This window comes from Bombina bombina, chromosome 6, assembly GCF_027579735.1.
Source record: "Bombina bombina isolate aBomBom1 chromosome 6, aBomBom1.pri, whole genome shotgun sequence".
NCBI lineage: Eukaryota > Metazoa > Chordata > Amphibia > Anura > Bombinatoridae > Bombina > Bombina bombina.
Window position 1 is genome coordinate 711718229 of NC_069504.1, and position 27271 is coordinate 711745499.

General features: G+C 35.9%; 1 protein-coding gene across 1 annotated transcript; it reads right to left on the bottom strand.

The window, feature by feature from the left end:
• Positions 1 to 358: 358 nt before the first annotated feature.
• On the bottom strand, positions 359 to 26720 carry LOC128662225 (dynein light chain Tctex-type 5-like). Its single transcript, XM_053716043.1, has 4 exons — positions 26600 to 26720; positions 25125 to 25232; positions 15661 to 15708; positions 359 to 3411 (listed from the first exon to the last, which is right to left on the bottom strand). Exons 1-4 carry the CDS (start codon positions 26684 to 26686, stop codon positions 3064 to 3066), a joined length of 591 nt encoding a protein of 196 aa, XP_053572018.1. The 5' UTR covers positions 26687 to 26720; the 3' UTR covers positions 359 to 3063.
• Positions 26721 to 27271: the final 551 nt, after the last annotated feature.

Consider the following 27271-nt stretch of genomic DNA (forward strand, 5'->3'; position numbering starts at 1 on the left):
GGGGTTAATAGTGTAGAGAGTTTATTGTGGTGAGGGTTGTGTCAGTTTAGGAGTTATTAGAGTATGGAGTTTATTGCAATGGGGGTTAAAGTGTGAGTGTAGGTGTTAGGTTTTCTGTAATATCTGTTCCATTGTTTTCAATGGGGTTACGGTGAAATCGCAAACACGATATCCTATAGTTCAATTTTTGCATGCATCAGGTTTTGTGCAAGCGGAATATTTTTACCACCTGAAGCGCACAAAAACGTAACTTCTAGAGATGTTAACGCTCGAGCGGTAGCGATATTTACCGCTCTACTTGTAATCTACCATACATTCTGTAATAAATCTAGTAAAAAACAAAACAAAAACAAGTATATTAGAATTTCAACATGTTTTATTAAGAATTATTTTTACAAAACAGACTTAAAAAGCAACCAAGTACAAAACAAAATATTTAAGGCTTAAAAAATATTAAACAGAGTATATAAAACTGAAATATTTTTGATAATCTTGTAGGACCAATATTTATTGTTACAACATTTTAATATATATCACAGTTTTTTTGGAACATGGAAATTCCTGTTTTCATTCTTGGCGTCAGCCAATGAGAAAAGAGTCTCCAAGGTTCAGTTGTACACAAATTTCCACTTCCTTGTATTATTATTTTGCTTCAAAATCAAAATAAACAGTTAATGCAAAAAATAAAAAAATGAAATATTTAAATTGAGCTTTATTGCATAATAGAAATGTTACTGTGAAAAACCAGCTTGACAAGCAGGAGAAATAGGAAAGGAAAACTCTTCAGGTAAGGAAAACGACCCACTCTCATAATACAACACAAGTTGCTACTTTCTCAACAGAACTAGGCCCTTGCCTACCCATTGTTAATTCCATATTTAAAGTCATAGGAAACAATAGCAATTAAAGCCCTGCATATTAATGACGGCAACACACATATTGCAGACACATTTCTTTGTTCCTGTCTTTTTTTGCTTTGTTTTTTTGAATGTTTATTCACTCTCAACCAGCCACCCATCTGCAAAGTAAATGTTTTTCTTTTATGACAAGGCAGGGGGTACAGCCAATAAGAAGCTGCACCTGCACCACCCAAGCTATTGACGATAATAGCGCATTCCTGCATGCCTGTGGGCAGCAAGCCCTTCACTACTATAGCAGAGGTGCACTACTATTATCATCAATAGCTCTGAAATGAAGGATTTGGTAATAATATCAAAATTAATAAAAAGAAAGAGATAATAGACGTTTACAGTGTGAAGCAATACGTGATTTCATTGATTCAGTCAGATGACAAAGTAATGCAATCAGACCTTAAACGGACATTAAACACAGGGCCAGATTACAAGTGGAGCAGTATTTAGCGCTCGCGCGCTAACCATGCTAAAAGTAAGGTTTTTGCATGCGTCATGTAGCAACGTTGTAAAGAAGAGTGGGCTAAAATTCCTGCATAACAATGTGAGAGACTGATAAAGTTATACAGAAAATGAATACTTCTAGTTATTGCTGCTAAAGCTGGTTCTACAAGCTATTGAACCATAAGGTGTACTTAGTTTTTCACACATGACTTCCCCATTTTGGATTTATTTTTGTTAAATAAATCATGATACAGTGTAATATGTCATGTGTTGTTGTTTATCTGAGGTTTTATTTACCTAATTTTAAGACTTGCTAAGGACCAGATGATTGTTATTATCTCCTGATACGTAAAACCATAGAATTTGAAGAGGGTGTACTTTCTTTTTTACATGATTGTATTTATATATATTTAGACATGTATATGTATGTATCTCTATGTTAAAGCCCTTTACCTGACTTTTTTTTTCTTACACGTAAAACCTCACATCTTTGAGCCCTTATAACAGCTGAAAACCTGTGATTGTGATAATGAAAAATCGAAAAATGCCCTTTTTTGCCCCAAAAAAAGGACAGAAACAAATCGTCCAATAGATTGGAATGTACCCCATAGTAAGTAGTATGAAGGATTTTCTTTAAAAATAAAATGTCTTAAAGAAAAAGAACATTTATCTGTTTATGACAATGTCAACAATTTATCAAGCTCCGTATAGAGCGTGATGCCCCTGTTTGTGCACAAGCTTTCAGGCTCACTGGAAACAGCAGTTATGAAGCAGCGATCTAAAGGCCGCTGCTCCATAACTTGTCCGCCTGTTCTGAGCCAGTGGACAGAAATCAACCAGATCGAATACGATTGTGTTGATTGACACCCCTGCTAGCGGCCAATTGGCCGCAAATCTGCAGGGGGGGGATTGCACCAGCAGTTCACAAGAACTGCTTGTGCAATGATAAATGCCGACAGTGTATGCTATCGGCATTTATCGATGTGCAGCGGACATGATACGCTACATCGTATCATGTCCGCTCCCACTATGATAAATCTACCCCAATGTCTCTATTACCTAATAAATGACCCCATATGAAGGCAAACTACAGTCAGAAAATGAAAATATATGGTATAAATAGAACACCTACTCAATAGATCCAAGAGTCTTGTTTTTTTTCTAAGATATTTAAAGGGCATTATAGTATCTAGAAATTAGTATTGTGTAAATGTACCTGTGAAAGGTAATAACAGTGTTAATTGACGTGAGGTTAGACAGTCTAACTTAATCAGATGTTTGGCTTTTATAAATCCATAATGGAAAACATAAAATATTTTATTATGTATGTACATATATGTATAGTCAGCTCCAGAGTAATGCACTACTGTTCCCTAGCTGAACACATCTAGTGAAGGATATGTGACTATGCATTTTACAATTATAAATTGTCTGAAGCCAGGCATCAAAGCCCCATTTTCATTCACTCACTACAACATAGCCATTAGCCAAATTATGTTGGCACTAAGAAAATTTCACATGCCAGATATTAGATATAGACAATAAATTATGCTCTGCAGTAAAAAAAGCATAACAGCACACAAACACAATATGACCACATAATCACTCTGAAAATGACAAGTAAAGTCACACACTTGAGTACACACAGTGTAACAGCTTGTAAAACACTCAGTGAAATTACAACAAACAGGAGCTACTAGTTACAATATTACTCAAAGTACACTACATAGACTGCAACCACACAGAAAATACTCTGGTTCTGGTACACATGTGCCGCATAGCTGTCAGCATGTGGGTCCCAGAGACAGCGGCTGACTACAGCAATGTCTTCCTGTGCCCGCTCTCCCAAGGTGACAACGCACAATGCCTTGTAACGAGGAGGTAGTACGTGTTTCACTTGAGTCCGGACCTCCTCACTGACCTCCTTCACCAGGATTGGAACATTTTTAGGGTCATAAGTAAGCTGCCCCAATCGATCCGGCAGGTATTTTTCAAGGATACTCTTGATAGCTGTGACACGGACCTTTTCTGATGGTCGAGATGCAAAGGAGGGTGGCTAGAGTGAAAAAGATGGAGGGGATTAATTTGAGGAGAATGAGGAAGGAATGAGAGTCTGGAAGACATAGAAGAAAAAAAGACAACTAAATAAATTATAGAAAGTGAATGATATGAAAGATTAATAGCCAATGCTTTGAGATGTTGGCAGAAAACAACAGCTACATTTGCTTGTGTATGGGTTTGTGTGGGTATTATATTGTCACCAGTATATTGTCAAGTCTTGTATTTATATATATATATATATATATATATATATATATATATATTTATATATACACAGGGATCAAAATTTCCACTGTTTACTAGCCATTTGCAAGTTGAAATTTAATGGCGGTGAGTGAAAGTTAGTGAATCAACATTCACTCATGGTCCGAAGTCTGGTGGCGTGTTGTAAGTAGCAAAGTTAGCACAATGCTGCAGTAGGAGTCTACATTTTGCAAAACACACATTTTGGGCTATGTGCGAAATTATTATGTAAAGGGATATGTTATTTCTCTAGGGCTTTAGGAACACCATTAGTGTTTAGACTTCTGAGAGGCAGAGAGAGAGAGATTGGAGAGGAAAAGTGAAAGTGGAGAATAAGGTAGAGTTAAGAGAATGGAGAAAAAAAGAGTGAAGAGATATGAGAGAGGAGAAAGAAAGAGTGTAAAGAGAAGATATGGCCTGAGAGAGAAGGGAGAGGATAAACAGAGAGACTGAAGAAAGGAGGGAGGGGAGAAAGATAGTTAAGAGAGAGAAGGGAGAGATGATAATAATTAAAAGAAAATCTCCAGGTCTGCTATTCTACATGTGTTCAACAACTTCCTATTTCTATTCAGCTGTTGTCTTCCCCGGAAACCCTAGTTGATGTTTCTAATTGCTATAAACTTATTTTTGTTAATTTACTACTGTATGCAGCATTATTTAATTTGTTATGGTATAAAATAAAAAATATTTAAAATTACTGCACAATAAGGTGTTTCACAATGACTAAACATATGCAAAGAGTGGGGTAATGGGTGTGGTGTGGGCAGGTAGTGGGTAGGAACAAAAGTGGCTAGTAACATTTTGACCTAACTTGTAGCTTACGACCTGAAATTTTGAGCCCTATATATATATATTTATATATATATATATATATATATATGCAGTCATGGCCAAAAATATTGTCATCCCTGCATTTCTGTCAGATAATGCACCACTTCACCAAGACAATTGTTGCAATTACAAATGTTTATGCATTCTCATGTTTATTTTTTTTGTTTGTATTGGTATGTGGAGAAAAAAAAGCCAAATCTAACACATTCCACACAAAACTCCAAACATGGACTGGACAAAATTATTTGCACCCTCAATTTAATGTTTGGTAGCACACCCCTTGGAAAATAACAGAAATAAATTGTAACCATCAATGAGTTTCTTATGAATCTCTACTGGAATTTTGGACCACTCTTCTTTCGCCAACTGCTCCAGGTCTCTCGGATTGGAAGGGTTCCTTTTCCCAACTGCTGTTTTGCGATCTCTCCAAAGGTGCTCTATGGGATTGAGATTTGGACTCATTGATGGCCAGTTCAGTACTCTCCAGTGCTTTGCCTTAAACAATTTCTGGGTGCTTTTTGATGTGTGCTTTGGGTCATTGACCTGCTGTAAGACCAATGACCTCTGATGGAGATTCAACTTTCTAACACTGGGCCCTACATTGCACCACAGAATTCTTTGGTAGTCTTTAGTTTTCATAACGCCATGCACACAGTCAAGACATCCAGTGCCTGAAGCAGCAAAGCAACCCCAAAACATCAGTGAACCTCCACCATGTTTGACTGTAGGGACTGTATTTTTCCTTTAAAAGCCTTATTTCTTTTTCTGAAAACAGTAGAATGATGGGCTTTACCAAAAAGCTGTAATTTTGTTTCGTCCATGCACAGCACATTGTCCCAAAAGGATTTTGGCTCCTCAGGTAAGTTTTGGCAAACTCCAATCTGGCTTTTTTATGTTTCTGTGTCAGCAGTGGGGTCCTCCTTGGTCTCCTATCATAGCGTCCCTTTTCATTCAGATGGCGACGTATAGTGCGAGCTGACACATTTGTACCCTGTCCCTGAAGGTCATCTTGAATTTTTCTGGAAGTTGATCGAGGTTCTTTATCCACCATTCAAACATTCCATTTTTTTGCAATCTTTAATATTTTTTTCTCTTTTGTCCACGTCTAGGGAGATTAGCTACAGTGCCATGGGCTGTAAACTTCTTGACAATGTTGTGCACAGTGGACACAGGAACATAAAGATCTCTGGAGATGGACTTGTAACCTTGAGATTGTCCATGCTTTTCCACAAATTTTTTTCTCAAATCCTCAGACAATTCTTTGCTGCTTTTTCTATTCTTCATGCTCAGTGTGGCACACAGAGACACACAACAGAAAGCTTGAGTAAATGTTTCACCATTTTAACTGGTTGCCGGTGTGATTTCTATATTGTCAGCACCTGTTAATTGATACAAGTGAGTTTAATTACAAATTACAGGAGCATCACCAACTTGGAATGCAATTATTTCTTACAATTTTGAGAAGGTGCCAGTCCAGTTTTGGAGTTTTGCGTTGAATGTGTCAAATTTGGCATTTTTTTCTCCACTTTTTTGTGTCATAACAATACAAACAAAATAAATAAACACGAGAATGCCTAAACATTTGTAATTGCAACAATTTTCTGGGCAAAATAATGCATTATCTGACATAAATGCAGGGGTGCCAATATTTTTGGCCATGACTGTCTGTTTATAAATATATATATATATATCATTTAGTACAAACCACAGTGAACTTATAAATATACAAATATAAGTTATATAGAAACTACATCAAGTATGAGTATTCCTCCCTCCATCTATATTGAAATAATTTTCAAATAAAAATAACATTTTCATAGTGGAATACAGCATTATTGGTAAAACGTATAGCCAGAGAAGGCGTTATTCATGTATTCCAGAACTACAATAGCGCTAAGGAATGCACAGGAACTCTGCCAAGATGTAAAATGATAAATGAACAGTTATACATGTGGCACCCCAAGTGATGGTTAATTTATTATTGTTCTATTGTATTTAAATACATGTAATAAATCTGTGTTTTGGAGAAGTTCCTACATCTTGGCAGAGTTCCTGTGAGCTGGGGGAGGTGCATTGTGCGCATACCTTAGACCTATTGTAGCTCTGTAAAACGTGATTAACCACTTGTCTGGCTATATTTTTTTTATGGATTATGCATTACTATTGCCCTTTTCTTTTGTAGGTTTCTATGAAGATTATATTGATATAGAGGTATGTAGGAACTGTTTCCAGCTTATACTTGAACATTTTTACTATTCGGAAGTTTCTATCCTACTATTATTTGGTAATTAGTGCACGGTGCATAATAATACATTTTATTTTTATTTGTTTTATTTCAAAATTGTTTGTATATTTCACTGGTTTTATATATTTTTTGTATTTGTTGAACACTAGACATATGTTCTGGCCTTTCTCAGCCTCATCAGTGAGGTGCAGTTGCATCCTTCTAGGGCATGTGAGCAAGGAGTCTATCTCTGGTTTTCCCTTATTACTCTAAGGTAATTTATATAGGCCATGTAACATAACCAGCATCCTGAACATGTGTGAAAGGAAAATACAGGAGCCGACAACACACTGCTGTATGAGAAGAAGATCATGTCCATAATAAACGTTACAAAGCACTCATCGCATTTAAAAGAAACAGTATTATAAACACATGTATATTGTCAGACAATTTCCTACACTGAAATGGTTTACATTTCAATTTTGTCTTTTATATATATATATATATTTTTTTTTAAAACAGCTTTATTGTAAATAAATGAAAATTACAAAAGTTTGGAGACGCGGCTCCAATTTGCAGGGTTACAACAACAACTGTTAATTTTTGTGGGAAACGTTAATGAAACCATAAGATCTACAGTGTAGAGTAGTAGCAACCCACTCCCAGTGGTGTTTGAAATTAAGATATGAGGATTATCCTCTAAGGTTATTTATTGACCAGATGTTGGGTAGACAGTCTATGTGAGTGTCCATATTGAGGTCAACCAGTTTGCTGAGGGAGTGTGTTGACAATTTAAATAGTAGGTTTCCACTTAATATAATATATTACAACAGATAAACATTGAAACAATAAATCATAAATAAAGAGAAAAGAAAAACCAACCAGTAGGTTCCTAGTCCGTCCGCGCCCTGATTAATAAATTCCATAATATCTACAGTGTATGATAAGTCCCATGTCCAGTATTATATAAATCGTGTTTTTCAATCGTTTCTGTTATTTCTAGTCTGGATGTAAGTAGACCAAAGCTGTGAAAATTCAGCATAAGAATCCATTTTATTATGTTTAAGGTAATAGTATTCCTCTAAGTCTATTATTTCAGAGACTTTCCGGGTCCACATGTCTATAGTTGGCGCTTCCCTACTTCTCCAGTTTTTAGCTATCAGAATTTTAACTCCATTACTCAAGATGTTAAGTAGGTGTAGGTATGGCTTGTATCTTATTGTTGAGGGAGGTTTGTGTAAAAGCCACATCAAAGGGTCGAGTGGGAGTTGGGTTCCTAGTATGCTCTGCACCTCCAGGATTACCTCTCTCCAAAAGTTCTGAATGGAGTTACACCACCACCACATGTGGGCTGTGTCAATTTTCACGTGACCACATCTTCAGCATTTATTGCTATGAGTGTGGTATAGTCCTTGGGGTGAGTTACCATCTATGTAGCAATTTATAATTAGTCTCCAAAATGGAGGAGGAGATTAAGGATCTCATTGTGGCTTGTAATATTAGCGTACTTGTTTGGGGTAAAATAATGACTCCCAGGTCCCTTTCCCAGCTTTCTAAATATGGGGGTATATAACTCGGTGGTGTGTGTGTTAGAATTTTGTAGATGGTTGATAATGTGTGTCTTACAGGGGGTTCCTGAACACGCATGGATTCAAAGTTGGTCAGGGGCCTGACCATGTTTCTGTAGTGTACATGTGTGGTTATAAAGTGGGTAGTTTGTCTATAGGTAAACCGGTTGACAAAGCAGTCATGTCCCTTTGATATAAGGTCTGTCTGGGAAAGCAGTGATTCATTACTGGTTATTAGGTGGATTGTAAAATCCCTATTTTTCGTGGCCACTGTAGTTTGGTTGGTGTAGGGTCTCACTACGAATTCTCCATTTTCAATTAAGGAGATCAGTGGTGATGGGATTGATGATATATAGTGAGTCGTGTTTATGGTGCGTTCCCAAATCTGATAGGTTTCTTGGATCAATGGATTAACGAATCTGATCTTTTTAAGAAAACTCAGGCTGCTCCAGCACAGCCTCCCTAGGTGTGACCTACCCATTATTGAGTGTTCCAGTGGGACCCATCTTTTGTGTTTGAAGTGAATGTTCCAATCTACTAGTCTCTGTAGGAAGATGGCCTGGCGATAAGCAGAAAGATTTGGTACTCCCATGCCCCCTTGTGATTTAGGAGTTTGCATTATTAATCTGTTTATTCTGGGCGTTTTTTTACGCCATATAAAATCACTAAATGCTTTTTGTAATGAGGGGAAATATGCTTTAGGCAGAGGGATTGGCAAGGTTTGAAGGAGATAGAGGATTCTTGGGAACACATTCATTTTAATGACTTCTATTCGCCCCAACCATGATAGTTTTTTCGAGCTCCATGAAGAGAGATCTCCCACTATGATTTGTTTAAGAGGTATGTAGTTCAAGCGAAATATGTCATCTAATGAGGGTGTAAGCTGTATTCCTAAGTATTTCAAGGAGCGAGGGCACCAAGTGAATGGGGTAACTTTTCGGGTAGCTGTTAGTTGTAACCCGGTTAGGTTAATATTTAGGATTTTGGATTTTGACATATTTACAACAAAATTAGATAATAGTTGGAAGTTGTGGAATTCGGACAAGAGGTGTGGGATGGACTGTTCAGGGTCTGTAAGTGTAAAAAGCATATTGTCTGCAAACAGAGATAACACGTATCTCTGCCCAACTATAGTAAGTCTAGAAATCTGGGGATTTTGTCTGATCTTTACTGCTAAGGTTTCAATGACACACGCAAAGAGGAGTGGGGACAACGGACATCCTTGGCGTGTTCCATTTGTAATTGGAAAGGAGGGGGAGAGGGTACCATTGACCAGTATTCTTGCAGTGGGCTGAGAGTATAAGGCAAAAATCCTGTTGAGCATTTTAATCCCTAGTCCCATATGAGTTAGGGTGGCCTTCATAAAATCCCAAGCAACACGGTCAAAGGCCTTCTCAGCATCTGTTGATAACAGAACAGAGGGGACATTTTTAAATTTGGCATAGTGAATTAGATTGAGGGCCCTGACCGTGTTGTCCTTTGCTTCCCTCCCCGGGACAAAACCAACTTGGTCAAAGTGAACTATATCTGGAAGAATTTTATTTAGTCTATGTGCCAATATTCTTGCGTATATTTTGATGTCAGTGTTTAACAACGAAATGGGACGATAATTATAGGGAAGGTCCTGAGGTTTATTGGGCTTGGGAATTAATATTATGTGAGCTTCTAATGCTCTGGTAGAGAAGGATTTATGCTCGTCGATGGATTGAAAATAATTTAATATATGTGGGTCCGGCCCTGGTGACCTCCCAGTGGGTAGGCCTTTCAGGGCTAATCTTAGTTTATTTAATGTAATGGGCTCCTTTAATTGTTCTTTTTGAGATTCAGTAATTTGTGATAAATGAAGATTTTCAAGATATTTGTCTATCAATTGTGCCCTATTTGCGACCTGATTGGGGTCGTTGGGGTTTGAGCTTTTGAGGTTGTATAGTTTTTGAAAGAATGTTTTAAAAGTATAAGAAATTTGTTTGGTGGATTTCTGGGGGTTTCCATTGTCGTCTCTAATCTGCATAATATATTTTTTATGTGCTTTTTGTTTAAGATACCTAGCTAGTAACCTTCCTGATTTATTTCTACCTTCGTAGTGTTTTTGTTGGGTATGTCTTTTATATTTTTTAAGCCCTAAATATGGCATTTTGTTTTGTTATTACTGTATTTAAGTCTGGGTTAAAGCAATAGATGCTTAAAGGGATACTAAACCCACATTCTTTCTTTAATGATTCAGATAGAGCATACAGTTTTAAGCAACTTTCTAATGTGAGGTTAAAGTAAATTCAAATATTTTCTTTTATGATTGAGACAGAGCATGGAATTTTAAACAACTTTCCACTTTACTTCTATTATTTAATTTGCTTTACTCTATTGTAGTCCTTTGTTGAACAGCATACCTAGATAGGTTCAGGAGCAGAAATGCATTACTGAAGCTAGCGGCTGATTGGTGGTTGAAGATATATATCTCTTGACATTGGTTTACCACATGTCATCAGCGAGATCTCAATGGTGCATTGCTGCTCCTTCAACAAATGATACCAAAAGAATGTAGCAAATTTAATAAAAGAAGTCAATTTTAAAATTACTTAAACTTGTATGCTCTATCAGAATCACAAAAGAAAAACTGAGTTTCATGTCCCTTTAAATTTCCAGATAGCATAAGTAGGCATAGTCATGTCAAATAATAACAAGATATGAACAGTCATGTACCATATATATATGGAAGCTCAACTTGCTCAAGCTACAAATAAAATGTGTTTTTGCACTCCACCAATTACCTGTGTCTCATCATGATACTAAGACAAAAATGCTCATCCAGAGACAGAGTATATATTGTTAGTATTAAATCTATATTCACGATGCCCATCCCATGATTCTTCTATGAGATCAGACATGGATCTACTTTTTTGTGTGACTGTTGCAATGTAATTTCAAGGCAGCATGTGTGAGAAATATCAGGGAATATAAATTGGATTAGGCAGTAGGCACCATACTTTGGTGCCTATTTATATTCCCTGATATTTCTCACATGTTTGAAATTACATTGCAACAGTCACACAAAAAAAGTAGATCCATGATAATGAAGGAATCTATAAGTATAATTTGCAGCATTAAAGTAAAAAGTATGTTTTAAACATATTTTAATGGGCCTGGATTTCTAGATCTCCTAATCAGAGCAAGCATTTTGTTATCTGGCAAGAGTTTCTGTTACAATCCTTTAGACTAAAATCATCATGTTTACTAAGTTGACCAGTTTTCCAAGACACCATTTAAAGGGACATGAAACCCATATGTTTTCTTTCATGATTTAGAAAGAGCATGTAATTTTAAATAACTTTCCAATTTACATCTAATAGCTGGCTTTCTTCATTCTTTTGATATCCTTTGTTGAAATCATATCTAAATATGCTCAGTAGCTACTGAGCATATGTAGATATGATTTTCAACAAAGGATATCAAAAGAATGAAGACAACCAGATATCCTTTGTTGAAAATCATATCTAAATATGCTCAGTAGCTACTGATTGGTGGCTGCATATAGATACCTCATGCGATTGGCTCGCCCATGTGCATTGCTATTTCTTCAACAAAGGATATCTAAAGAATGAAGGTGTATCCGATTCCTAGCCACTGCCTCACCAGCCTCTGAAGTCAGCGCACATCACTGATGTATTCCTATTATCAATTTTTCTTTATTTTCTTGCTATCTTTATTTAAAAAGCAGGAATTTTTCAAAACCTGGGTTACTCTTGCTTATTGGTAGATAAATGTAGCCCACCAATAAGCAAGCGCTATCCAGGGTGCTAAAAATAAAATGGGACGGTTTCTAAGCTTTACATTCCTGCTTTTTAAATAAAGATAGCAAGAGAATAAAGAAAAATTGATAATGGGAATAAAATAGAAAGTTGCTTAAAATCACATGCTCTATCTGAATCATGAAAGACAACATTTGGGTTTAGTATCCCTTTAACATTGTGCTAAAAATTAATATTCTAATCCATTGAAATGTTAAGGACTGAAAGGATCTGTGGACCATCAGTCATCCAAGCTTTTGATTATGTATGTTTGATTATGACTAGATCCAAAAGAGGGATTTTCATATTTAGAATACTGGAGAGAGGTGCTCAACTGGGAAAGGATATCATTCAGTAGCCTGTCCTATGGGAGGATGCCCACTAAGGGTGTGTCTTTTACAGAAGAGAAATTTCCTGCAGTATATCAGTTTGACTCCATCTTTAAAGGAAAGGAGGATACTCGTATGCTAAATCATTTGAAAGTGATGCAGCATAACGGTTAAAAGATGACAAGAAAATATCACCTGAATATTTCTATGTAAAAACCAAATATATTTTATCTCAAAATATAGTGAATCACAGCATCAGCAGTGCTGAGGTCGTTCTATGCTTTGCTTTGATCTCATGAGATTTCACTGAAATCTCTTGATATTTCGAAGTAAACTTTATTAAACTGAATAGGGTAAATAGCATGACTGTGCCTGCACATGCCAGATGCACACTCCCTTGCAAGTCCTGGGACTAGTATCTTGATTGGCTGCTTAAAGTCCCTTTACAATGGGGTGTGAATACTTAGGGAATTTTGAGTTAATATCTTCATTTTTTAAAAAGATGTTCAGATTATATTTTCTAGTCAGCATTTTACAGCTATGCTGCATCACTTTCAAGTGCTTCAACATTTGGGTACCATGTCCCTGAAAGAACAGTTCAGGCCCAAAATAGCAGGCTATTCTCATCTGAATGAAGGTACCTTTCTGGCACATTTAAGGGTGCTACAGTAATGAATGGGGGGGAATAGCACCCACCATAGAACCGTCAAGGGGGATCTTTTTAAATTAATCCAAACTGATGCTTCATACACTTGAAGCAGTTTTCATCATTCAATCTGCAGTTAAATGTAATACCTTATGGGTGTATACATAACTATGTAATGGGTGATATAGCAGGGTTATCATATTACTTCTTTAAAAGAGGACCCTTGTGAAAAATACATATTTTATTGGCCTTTTAAAGTTTGAAATTGTAAGAACCCTGACATAAGTATTTTTCATTAGGACCCATTTATGACTTTAGGTATCCTATGGCCCATATTACAAGCAGAGCACAAAAATATTAGCACTAAAGTTAAATCAATAGTGCTTGTATTCTTGCGCTGAAAGTAAAAAGTTAGTGCTTGAGCAAAAGCCTCAGGCACATTTACATCTGGAGGCCGGATAGCATGCTGTGCTAAATCCCATAGACTTCTATGGGGCTCTCTACAAAACTGTTTCTTGGATTTTACTTGAGTGCTAACCCGAAGGTACGCTAAACTAAACAGCGCTAAGCTGAAGGCGCACTACTAAATAGCTTTGTACTTCACTGAGTAGAAAATGTTATTTTTGTTTAAAATATATATATATATATATACACAGTATATATATATATATATATATATATATATATATGTGTGTGTGTAATACTTTATTTTAATATCTTTTACATGTGCTATAATATATTTTGATTCTATCCCTAACACTTTACTTCAGGCCTCTAGCTGTGCTAACATTTTTAACACTGTAACTCACAACAATGCTTAGCGCGGCTGCGTTACCTATTGAAAGTATAGGACGCGCTTATGAGATGTTGGCTGCGCTAAACATCTGGCAATTTTGTTTAACCATTTACTTGTAATACCAGATTGTGCTGGCTTGTGATATTGATAGATGCGCTCTCAATAGCACGCCACTTGTAATCTGGGCCTAGGTTAAAAATGCTGGTATATAAATAAATATGATTTGTTATTATTTATTTTTTTGCTGAGTTTTTAATTACCTGTTCAACAAAAGGATGAATATAGAATGCATATTTGCTGATTGTCTCTAATAATATATAGAAACTCAAACTGTCAATAGCCTAAGAAACACCTAATCATTCTTTAGAGTTCTTTTAACAGGAGAAATGTATAGGTAACATTAGTTTAAAGAGATAATATGACTGTGTATAACCAGTAAATAGAGGTGTTTGTTCAGTGTATATGAAAAAGATTTTTCTATAAAATGAAACTCTTTTGCAGGTATGACTAAGGATTAGATCTTATTTACTTTTCAGAGGAGCTCTGTGGTTACACAAACAAACATTTTTCCTCCTCTTTCAAAAAAGATCTAAGCTCAGTTTTATAACAGTAAGAATGCCAGATAAACAAAGAACACTATTTGTCACTGTCAGAGGCAAAGCCTGAACTGTGGTTGTGCAGAAGGCAAAGATAAAAGGAGCAAATAGCACAGGGTTACTACTGCAAAGTTAATAGAAAAGTGTGTCGGTCATAGGACAAGGTGTAGGGGAGGTTGTGACACAGAAGTCCAGGTTAAGAGTGGTACAGGGACAAAGAAGGGGGAATAAAGAAGTTCATCAAGGAACTGTTCAGGGTAATTGTAGCAGAGCATAGAGATCAGGGTGGCAGTGGTAATGCAGGACACAGTTTAGAGGTTCAGTGGAGGAGCAGAAGACTGATTGTAAGAACACAGAGTAGAGAGATTAGGGAGACCATAGAAATAACAAGCTGACATTGGCAGACTACAAGGGTTAGGGTGATACTACCACAGTGCAAGAGCAGGGAGCACATAATGACAATGGCACAGCGGGAAAATTAGTGTAATAATAAAAGAGTAAGTGACTTAGGGTGACTAACACAGATTAAGAATCAAATGTGTAGACAGTGGCAAATCAGGGAGCTCAGGTTTACAGTAACAAAGAGTATAGGTAACAGCCGCTGAGCAGGGTGATGATAGATGAACATGAAGCATGGGGTTACACCATAAGTGTAGGAATAGCAGTAGACAAAAGAGGTGGAGTCACTTGGTTACAGGGGCAGAGCAAGGGTTTAAAACCCATCCAATAAGAAACCTGTACGTGAGTACTGCGCACACATTCAGCATTTTCCAGAAAAGTAATAAAAGAAGTTTCGTAAAAAATGGTGCATATTTTAAAATAATACTTAAAGTGCCTACTGGTAAGCTGTGAGACACAATTACAGACCACAGAGCATGTGGAAGAGAGCAGGGTGGTAGAGTGGTCATAGTCCAATTTTTTGTTTTCCAAAGAGGTAGAGCACACTGTGAACTAAACCTTTCATCGGCTCACATCTAGTGCATTGGAAAGCTTTAACTCTAACAGAAGTGACAGGAAGTATAGTGTGAAAGTTACAGAGTGGGTGACAATGGAAAAGTAGGCTGTTCTATACTTATCGTAACCAAAGGTGAATGTTATTTGTGTGTCTTTTATTTTGAAGGGGCAATAAAAGCCTCTGTATCCAGAGGAACAGTGATCAAGATTACTTTTTTTTTATTATTTGCAGTAAACAAACAGACATTATACGTCTATGTATTTACACATACCTGAGGGGTCACAATTTCTGTTTTCTTTATTTTTTGTGCTCTTCTTCCCTGAGAAAAAAATGTGTAAAATAACTGTATAACATTTTTTAATATATTTACAATATTTTAGTGTTTATACATTTATTTATAGCTGCCAAACCAGATAACACATTCCAATAAAGTAACATTTCCAGTGAAAGATTAATCCTGTAACCTATTAACCTCCTGAACCAAGATCCACAGTGATTTTAAGATTATTAGTGCCACATCATGTATCTTGTACTAAGCAGTGGAAGCTCATTTAAACCCTATTGCATTTAATAGGTACCATCCAACTCAAGACAATGAGCATTTTACTGGGTCTAAGCCATGTGTCTAAAGGTGCACTTTATTGCAAGTTATATATAATGGTGGTGGGCCTTCAAAAGGGTGATGACTAAATTGCTCTCATTATGATGAGACTTCTTAGATCATCTCACCTGAGTGGAGATATATAGATCATTGGGCCCAAAGTCACGAGGGAACCCCCTTCTCTGGGCTTAGGTTCTGATGCCGTCTATGATGGCATGAAAGCGAGGCTCCCATTGGAGCCTATGAAAGTGCGCTCTCATGAGCGCAATGCTTCCTAGCAATTGCCTTTAACTTGTAATACTAGCGCACATTAGCATTGGCATTACTCAGTGGATCAATGGGGTTAGAATATGGAATTTATATTCTCTCAGGTCTCTGTCTATTAGTTTTATATTCTCTATGTAAACGTCATTTTCTTTACACATAGACACAGCCAGTGTTGTTGTGCTTGAAATGGATATTAAAGTAAAAATTAAACTTTCATGATTCATACAGAGCATTCAATTTTAAGAGACTTTACAATTTACTTCCATTATAAAATTGCCTTTATATATGCACAGTTTCTAAAGCACCAGATCCTACTGAGCATGTGCAAGAGCTCACAGTGAATATGTATATGAATCTATGATTGGTTGATGGCTGTCACATGATACAGGAGGTCAGCAATTTTTAAGTAAATTTTTAACTTTGTCAAAAAAAAAAAATCTTCTGCTCATTTAAAAGACGTATTAAGTGCTATTGCATTGTAGTTGTTGATTATGAAATCCCACTGTATTTAATGGTCCTTTAACAAAATTGTATTGTTTGCATCAAATACATAGCAAGCAGAATATATTTAAAGATACTATTAAATGGATTGAAGCTTTCAGAAATTGGACATTTCTATTTCTACATCAATTTCTATTTATTCTTTCTATACTGATGAAATGTATTTTATTCATTTTAAAAATAGAGCTATTCCTGACATTCAGTAATTATGGCTTTTCTACTTAATGCCTTAGCTATGAGCCTAGAGAGGGTTAGAGCAAACACTTTAAAGGGACAGTAAAGTCAACATTAAACTTGAATTAATTGGATAGAGCATGGAATTTTAAACAATTTTCTAATTTACTTCTATTATCAATTTTGTTTAGTTATCTTGGTATTTTTTGTTAAAGAGTAATACTAGGTGAGCTCAGGAGCGTGCACGTGTCTTAAGCCATCTGGCAGATGTGTCTGCGACATGGTTTATAGCAATGTTTTACATAGTTACAAACACTGCTGCCATAGACTTCTTAAGAAACATGCACACTCCTAAGCGCCTTCTTCAACAAAGGATACCAAAAGAACAAAGTAATATAATAGAAGTAAATTGGAAATTGCATGCTGTATCTGAATCATGTAAGCTTAAAGGGACAGTCAACACCAGAATTTTTGTTGTTTAAAAAGATAGATAATCCCTTTATTTCCCATTCCCCAGTTTTGCAAAACCAACACAGTTATATTAATACACATTTTATTTCTGTGACTAACTTGTATTTAAGCATCTTCTGACCGCCCCTAATCACATGACTTTTAGTTATTATCTATTGACTTGCATTTTAGCCAATTAGTGCAGTGTCTGCCACTAGCCACGGGCGTGATCACAATGCTATCTATATGGTCTACATGAGCTAGCTCTCCCCTGCTGTGAAAAGTAAATAAAATAGAGGCAGCCTTCAAGGGCTTAGAAATTATCATATGAGCCTTCCTAGGTTTGTTTTCAACTAGAATACCAAGAGAACAAAGCAAAACTGTTAATAAAAGTAAATTGAAAAGTTGTTTAAAATGACATGCTCTATTTGAAAATTGAAAGTTTTTTTTGGACTTAACTGTCCCTTTAATTTTGACTTTACTGTCCCTTTAATGCGTAGTAGTGCTGCATCATAATAATACAGTTTTGTTGCACATTACTTTTTCATGCACAGTCATTTTATATTTTAACTGTGCTATTTTAAATGTCTGATAGAAAATAATGCTATTTCTTTAACCCATGAACAGGAAATAGATTTGTAACAGAGTGAAGCAATTAATACACAAAGGTCAGATGAATCTAATTACAGGCTGCACAACTATTGGAATCTGGTCAGGTTTTGACAAAAAAGACTCTATACAATAACATGGTAATTGGAAACTTAACTCTTAAATGGAAAGAAAACTCTTAAAAGGGTCATTAAACACTAAATAAATGCTAGACAGAATGATGTATTCAAAGCAAACATTAGCATGAGAATAATATGGAGATGTGCTTTTTAAAATTATATTGCTTGTTTGAATACTGAAAAAAAAATGTGTAGAGTTTTATTGACCATAAAGCAATAGATAAAGGGACAATTGTAAATGGGTTGCTAGAGTTTGTAGCCAATGACTATGTCAAAAATAGCGGCGTTGAAGGGACATGATACCTTGAAAATTATGCAGCATAGCTGTAATAAGCTGAGTAGAGAATATCACCTGAACATCTCTATGTAAAAAAGGAAGATATTTTACCTCAAAATTTCCTTAGTAGCCACATCCCAATGTAAAGGGCCTTTAAAGGGACACTAAACCCATTTTTTTTCTTTAATGATTCAGATAGAGCATGCAATTTTAAGCAGCTTTCTAATTTACTCCTATTATTATTATTTTTTCGTTCTCTTGCTATCTTTATTTAAAAAGCAGGAATGTAATGCATAGGAGCCGGCCCATTTTTGGTTGAGAACCTGGGTTATGCTTGCTTATTGGTTTGCTAAATGTCAGCCACCAATAGGCAAGCACTATCAATGGTACTGAACCTAAAATGGGCTGGCTGCTAAGCTTTACATTTCTGCTTTTTAAATAAAGATATCAAGAAAACAAAGAAAATTGATAATAGGAGTAAATTAGAAAGTTGCTTAAAATTTCATGCTCTATCTGAATCGTAAAAAAAAATGTGGGTTTAGTTTCCCTTTAAGCAGCCAATCAAGATTCTAGTCCCAGGACTTGCAAGGGCGTGTGCATCTGGCATCTACAGGCACAGTCATGTTATTTCCCTCCTCACTTTAAGGATAACTGTTCACAGAGCACTTACTAGTGTGAGCTAAGCAATTTTCATGTGATATTTTCCTGTCAGCTTTTTACAGTTATGTTGCATCACTTTCAAGTGATTTGACATATGGGTATTATGTCCCTTTAAGTCTGGATTATGTACTTCTTTTACATTTTAACAGGAATTGGAAAGTCAACAATTGTTAGGATTAAATTACAGTAAAGGGGACAAAATAAATAATGGAGGTATATTGCAGTTTTGTTTTTTTTACTACATATTAATTATTTTATCATTTCAAATTGTCCTTTTACTACATGTAATTATGTTAAACAAATATTATACTATAGCTCAGTGTTATGCATTATACAAAATATTGACATATATTTAACCCCTGAGCAAAAAGAACAAAAGTCATTGGTTTGATCAGATTGAAGGGTATTTCAGAAGTATCTTATCAAAGGCTGCACAACTACTGGAAGCTCTGTGCCTTAAAGTGATGGTAAATTCGTATGTATTGCAAAACATATTCTAGATGCTCTTACTTTAACTAGCAGATCGATGTGCTTATATTTAAAAAATAAACTTTTTTTACTTTGTTATTCAGTTTTTATTAGGGTAACCGTACAGTCTAATAATCTGCCTCTCTCTATATTTTTCACAGGTGCAGCTGTGATTGACATCGGTTTTAGCCAATCATCAGCTCACCATGCGCCCCATGTGAAATCGGACCTGCACGCTCCCGTGCTCTCAACTCACTCATTGCTATGGACTGCGCATGCGCATCTCTAAATGATAATACTAATAATAATGAGTATTATCATTTAGAGATGCGCAATTAGCGTAAGAATTGCGCATGCGCAGTCCATAGCAATGAGTGAGTTGAGAGCACGGGAGCGTGCAGGTCCAATTTCACATGGGGCGCATGGTGAGCTGATGATTGGCTAAAACCGATGTCAATCACAGCTGCACCTGTGAAAAATATAGAGAGAGGCAGATTATTAGACTGTACGGTTACCCTAATAAAAACGGAATAACAAAGTAAAAAAAGTTTATTTTTTAAATATAAGCACATTGATCTGCTAGTTAAAGTAAGAGCATCTAGAATATGTTTTGCAATACATACGAATTTACCATCACTTTAACATGGTAATTGGAAAGATGCCACTCAACTGAAGGAAAATTCTTAGCTTCTAATTACAAAACAATTCTGTTGTGTTGCTATAGAATAACAGAATAATAATAATGTTTTTAAAACAATCCTTTTTTACTGCAATTGTTTTTCAATTGCTAAAGCCCATCCACCATTTGCCTTATTTAGAGGAGTCAGTCTAGCTCTAGTTTGCAGATAACAAGGCTAGCCATGGACATATTGTTAATATAAAGTGAACTTTTTTGCAGTTGTTATGACTTAAAACCAATTAGGAAAATTTATGTAGCAGGTTTAGCCTTGAAAAGTCTGCAGAGATAAATAACACGAAAAGAGGGCAAAATTAATCATGAGAAATAATGAATTATATTGCAAAGTTGTTTCATTATGCATAACTAAACATTTTATGCAGAAATCTCAGTGTTTACTGTCCCGTTAATTACTATAATTCTGTACAGAAACCATATACACTCACTATTTGATAGTATACATTAATTTGCATATCTGGTGATGGCCCATAATTATATCTTTTATAACATATAAATTGTTTCCTCCCTCTTTTTATTCATATTTAAATTTTAGTGGATTTTAATGTGGCATGTTTTAACCTATAGCCCAATTATATTCTTGAGAATGTGTTCACAATATATATTTTTTTGTTTCATAACTAAATTAATTCTTACTTTTAATTCTTTTAAATACTAAAATATATATTTTTTTTATTGAAAAATATTGTAAAAGAGGTGTCATTACATTAGATACTAAAGATACTAATATATTATAATTTTAAGCATTAAGTATATTTTGTAACTATATAATATTTAAAAAATATAGAAAAAATGGATATTGTTTATGTAATCTAGTTTTTGTATGGTTAACTATTTGAATAACATTTTAATAATTGTAGTATAACAGAACCATATTACATATTAGATATGATAAATCTAAATTTGTTACAGATTTTAGATTAAAGGAGAGATTTGATTTCTCATTTCATAGTGTGAACTGATTAATAGTATGATCTAAAAACAAAACCTCAGTCACATTATCTAATAATCGGCTAGATTCCGAGTTTGCAGTACAGCTATACCGCTGAAAAATTGGTCATCGCCTGTGGAATGGCCAGGAATGCATATTACCAGTCGCAGCGGTATAGCTATACCGCAAGTATTTTAGCCTGTAACGCAACGTCCATTCCGCACTCAAAAAAATTACGTTTGAGTGCGGGATTTTCATAGTGCCGGTATTACAGGTTGTGCGTTCAGGCTAAAATGCTTGTGTTATAGCCTATACCGACACGATCCATACCGCCATCTGAGAGCAGTAGTTATAGATTTTGTGAAACAAAATTGTTTCACAAAACTCATAACTAAAATGTTACAAAATACACTAACACCCATAAACTACCTATTAACCCCAAAATTGCCACCCTCCTGCATCGCAAACACTATTTGAAACTTATTAACCCCTAATCTGCCGCCCACCCACATCGCAACTATTAAATAAATGTATTAATCCCTAATCTGCCGCCCACCCACATCGCCAACACGATTTAAATACATTAACCCCTAAATCGCCGCTCTCCGACACTATAATAAAGTTATTAACCCCTAAACCTCCAACCTCCCACATCGCCGCCACTAAATAAACCTATTAACCCCTAAACCTTCGCCCTCCCACATCGCCACCACTAAATAAACCTATTAACCCCTAAACCACCAGCCCCCCACATCGCAAAACACTAAATAAAACTATTAACCCCTAAACCTAACACCCCCTAATTTTAAATTAAAATTTAGGAATAGGCCAATAGGAAAGCAAGATACGCCATTTTAAAATGGGTACCTTGCATTCAACTTCAGTATACAGCGGTGACCATATGAAGAGGACGCTTCGATCAGGATGTCATCGCTGGTCCAGGATGGCTCTGCTCTGCGCCACCGGGATGAAGATAAAAGACGCTCCCACGATGGATGAAGATGTCGCCGCCTGGATGAAAGCTTCTTGCCGCCTGGATGGAGATGGATGTCCGGACTTCAGGAAACATGAGTAGATAATCTGGGGTTAGTGTTGGGTATTTTTTTTATTTTTTGGGGTGTTTTTTTTCTTCAGATTATGGCTTTGGGCCAATTGTAAAAGAGCTCAATGCCCTTTAAAGGGACACTGAACCCTAATTTTTTCTTTCGTGATTCAGATAGAGCATGCAACTTTAAAACAACTTTCTAATTTACTCCTATTATCAAATGTTCTTCATTCTCTTGGTATCTTTATTTAAAAACCAAGAATGTAAGTTTAGATGCCGTCCCATTTTTGGTGAACAACCTGGGTTGATCTTGCTGATTGGTGGATAAATTCACCCACCAATAAACAAATGCTGTCCAGTGTTCTGAAGCAAAAATTGGCTGGCTCCTTTGCTTAGATGCCTTCTTTTTCAAATAAAGATAGCAAGAGAACGAAGAAAAATTGATAATAGGAGTAAATTAGAAAGTTGCATAAAATTGAATGCTGTGAATCATGAAAGAAAAAAAAATTGGGTTCAGTGTCCTTTTAAGAGCAGTGAAAAAGAGCTGAATACAATTTTTAAGGGCAATGCCTATACAAATGCCCCTTTATGGGCAATGGGTAGCTTAGGTTTTTTTTTAGAGTTAGGTTTTTTTTTTAGAGTTAGGTTTTTCATTTTGGAGGGGTTGGTTGGGTGGTGGGTTTTACTGTTGGGAGTACTTTGTGTTTTTTTACAGGTAAAAGAGCTGTTTAACTTAGGGCAATGCCCTACAAAAGGCTATTTTAAGGGCTATTGGTAGTTTATTGTAGGCTAGGGGGTGTTTTTATGTTGGGGGGGTATTTTTATAGGGCTATTAGGTGTAATTGTTTTTATTTTTGAAAATTTTGTTTATTATTTTTTGTAATCATAGTGTTATTTATTTTTTGAAATTTAGTGTTTATTATTTTTTTGTATTTTTTTATTTTTTTTTCGTAGTGTTAGGTTTTCTTAAATTTGTAATTTAGATTTTTTTATTTGGTATTTTTTTTATTTTATTAGAATAGTAATGTTAGGTTAATTTATAGTTTAAACTTTTTTTTTATTTCACAGGAAAGTTTTTATTTATTTTAAGATAGTTATATTGTAAGTTTTCATTTAAAGTAAGGGGGTGTTAGGTTTAGGGGTTAATAGTTTAATTTAGTGTTTTGCAGTGGGGGGGGCCCGGGGGTTTAGGGGTAAATAGGTTTATTAAGGTGTCGGCGATGTCGGGGATTAGGGGTTAATAGCTTTAATTATTGGCGGCGATGTCGGAGAGCAGCGGATTAGGGGTTAATAGCTTTTATTTAGGTGTCAGCGATGTCGGGGAACGGCGGATTAGGGGTTAATAGCTTTAATTATTGGCTGCAATGTCGGAGAGCAGCGGATTAGGGGTTAATAGCTTTTATTCAGGTGTTGCGATGTTGGGAAGCGGCGGATTAGGGGTTAATAACTTTATTTAGTGGCAGCGATGTTGGGGAGCGGAGGATTAGGGGTTAGTGTGGCAGATGTCGGGGAGTGGCGGATTAGGGGTGTTTAGACTAGGAGTTTATGTTAGGGTGTTAGGTTTAAATGTAACTTTCTCTTCCCCATAGACATTAAAGGTGTTGCGTTACGGCAATCGCCATTCCGCACTTCAAGTGTTAGTTTTTTTTCTAACACTTTCTCCCCATTGATGTCTATGGGGGAAAGCATGCACGAGCACGTAAATTCAGCCCTTGGCTTTTGTGCGGAATGGAGTTTAACGCAACCATAACGCATAGCACAAGGATGCTTTTCAGTAACTCGTAATGGCAGCGCTATGGAGAGTGAAATAACGCACTTTTTTGGCATTATTTAGCGCAAAACTCGTAATCTAAGCAAATGTGATTTGTCAAGATTGGGTAGCTATTTTTGATCACAAACAAGTTTAATTTAAACTAAGCACTAGAGAGCATTTCAGAATTAAAGGGACAGTTAACACTAAAATTGTATGGTTTAAAAAGATAGATAATTCCTTTACTACCCATTCCCCAGCTTTGCACAACCAACATTGTTATATTAATATAATTTATAACCTTTAAACCTCTAACTTTCTGCCTGTGTCTAGGTCACTACAGACAGACTCTTAATCACATGCTTTTTTATTTGCTTTTCACAACAGGAGATGGCTAGTTCATGTAGGCCATATAGATAACATTGTGTTGATGCCCGTGGAGTAATTTAAGAATAAGTAAAACACGGCACTCAAAATGCAAGTCAATAATAAATAAAAAGGCATGTGATCAGGGGGCTGTCAGAAGATGCTGAGGTACAAGGTAATCACAGGTAAAAAGTATATTAATATAATTGTGTTGGTTACGCAAAACTGGCGAATGGATAATAAAGGGATTATCTATCTTTTAAACTAATAACAATTCTATTGTAGACTGTCCCTTTAACTAATTTGACAAGAGGCATTTCCTGCAATATGCATTTTTTAAACGTTATCAGTGCATACACACAAATTAAATCACTGGCACCCAGAGCATGCATGTGACCTTATCCTGAATCTGCAGAAAGCCAAATTTATTATAAAAGTTACCACTATCTATCTATCTATCTATCTAGTTCTTGTAAAGCGCGGCTATTCACCCGTAAGGGTCTCAAGGCGCTGAGGGTTGCAGTTCGGTCGAAGAGCCAGAACTTGAGGTCCTTTCTGAACCACAAAAGCTGTGCTTATTTTTAGAAGTATCTTTGTAAACACATATTGCAAAAATGCTTCCAATCTTATCTACGACTTTAAACAGGATAACTGCTCACACTAATGCAAATGTCACTGAGCACAAAGGAAGTGATAAGGCATAATTAATGATGTATCTAATTATTTTATAATGGCAGAAAGATGTAAATCTGTTGCGCAGAAATCACTATAGTGATAAACACACTCTTCCCATGAACTTGCAGGGCGTATATAAAGAATGTACCTTAAGATTCTTGGTCATTCTCTGAGCAGCAAGCAGTCCACTTAAGCTCCAGGAACCCTGGTTACTGAAGGATACGTTTCCCAGAGATAATTTTCCTTTCAGAGTGGCCTGTAGATAGAGAAAATGGCAAATAAATCTAATATGCATCATGTAAAAGTAATGCTGTGCATCTGAAGGTTAGAGTGGAACAAGCCATAGTTGTACTTCATGTATTTATTAGATAATAAATTACAAAACAAAATAACATTATACAGACGCTCCACATGATTACGGATGTTGAGGGGTTCCCCTTTTCAGGATGTAAATTCTACCACATTCACTTTTTTATCTGATGAAACAACCCCTGTAGGTTGAGAAACGCGTCATAAAATATTAAAAGTCATTTTTATTTGAAGTTGTCTGTGTTGTGGTTCATATATACCCACTGAACAACACACATAAGATCACTCCTTTGCAGCACCTGAAGTCCAGACAACAGGAGATAAATACCAAGTTGCAACTAGAACAAGTGCCTTTGGAGCCTGGCTCCTACAGTGTACTAGCCACTGTTAAGTGCTAGCCTGCTCTCTTGCACTGGTCACAGTACAGTGCCACACCATCTGGTAAGCATAATACCTACTTTTATCTGTACCTGCATTCCAGACGATATCACGCTATTGTGGCGCCCTCTTTCTATTCTTCTTAAATTCTACCCATAACTATGAAAACTCTGCAACATTTGCATTGATATATTCTCATTTGGATAATCATAGCAAACTACAGAATGATGACAGGTATTCATGTGTTCATTAGCTGTATATTGATGTTCATTATACTGTATAGCTTGTTCACTAATAGTGTAGTGATACCCAGTAGAATTATACAGTGTGTTGTATTCATTATCAATACACACACACACATATATATATATATATATATATATATATATATACTCATTGTCATTATATATTACAGCATGTTCAAGGCCATTATATACACACACATCATCATCATACATATACCTTTATTTTTTGTCAGTATATACTGTAGATATCCGTCATCAATGTACAGTATATTAGAGTATTTCCATTATCAGTGAAAACATATGTTCACTACAAGTGTATAGATGCTCATCATTATTTTATATTATTTTCAGAGTATAAATCAACAGTAGTTACTGGCAGCGTGGGGGGGGGGGGGGGTTGTGTGGCCCACAGAGGCTACCTCTGTAGCCTGATCCTCTTCTATGGAGCAGGAAACATTGTTCTTTTTTACCCAAGAAAAATATATATTCTGTTTTAGTCAAGAAAACACCTCCACTATTTTACTAATTCCCTTTCCTTTTTAATCCACTCATTTATGTGCAGACACAGGAAATGTAAAGACTTTTGCCGTGGGACCTGTCGCAGAGCTAAAAGTTACAGCACAGCCTTTCTGTACACTCAATAATAAATATTGGCATCATTATACAGTGAAAAGCTATTTTAAAAACATACCGTCTTCTCCTTTTCCTGGGTTTCACCAGTCCCAATCCCTTTAACGCTGACGATAGATGCCCTCTTTCCTCCTGGTTTTGAAGCCATTGCTTTGTTGATCTCCTCTCTCTCTCTGAATCGTCTTTGGATACTACAAGAAACTGAGCTAAGATGGGAGGGTCATTCTGCAGGCAAATATTGATATCAACAGCTCACTCTATAAGGCTTTGTGTGCACCTGGTAAAGTCATTTTTTTTCATATGTCACTTGCACAGTGGCAGTTAATCCTTCTTGTAAATAAAAAGGAGTTGAGATATGTGGCACTAACAAATGTGTGATTAGTTTATAGGGAAATCCCCATACTAGAAATCTCAGCTAGTGGAATAAAATATATGAATGCAGATTATCAAGACATGCTCAGACAGTGTTAGGTTTCTAATACAAATTTACTTTGGAAAGTATTAGGTTTCTAGCTACTGTAGAATCACCTACTGTGCAGTTTATCAGGACAGAAGTAAAACACAAGCTGAGAAATAGCAACTCTGAAACAAATTAAAGGAACAACAAAGTCAAAATGAACCTTTCATGATTTAGCTAGTGCTTGCAATTGTAAACAATAATAATTTAGGGACACTTTTCAGCACAGCAATAAAGTAAGCTGGTTAAAGGATTACAGGTAGCCCTCAGTTTACG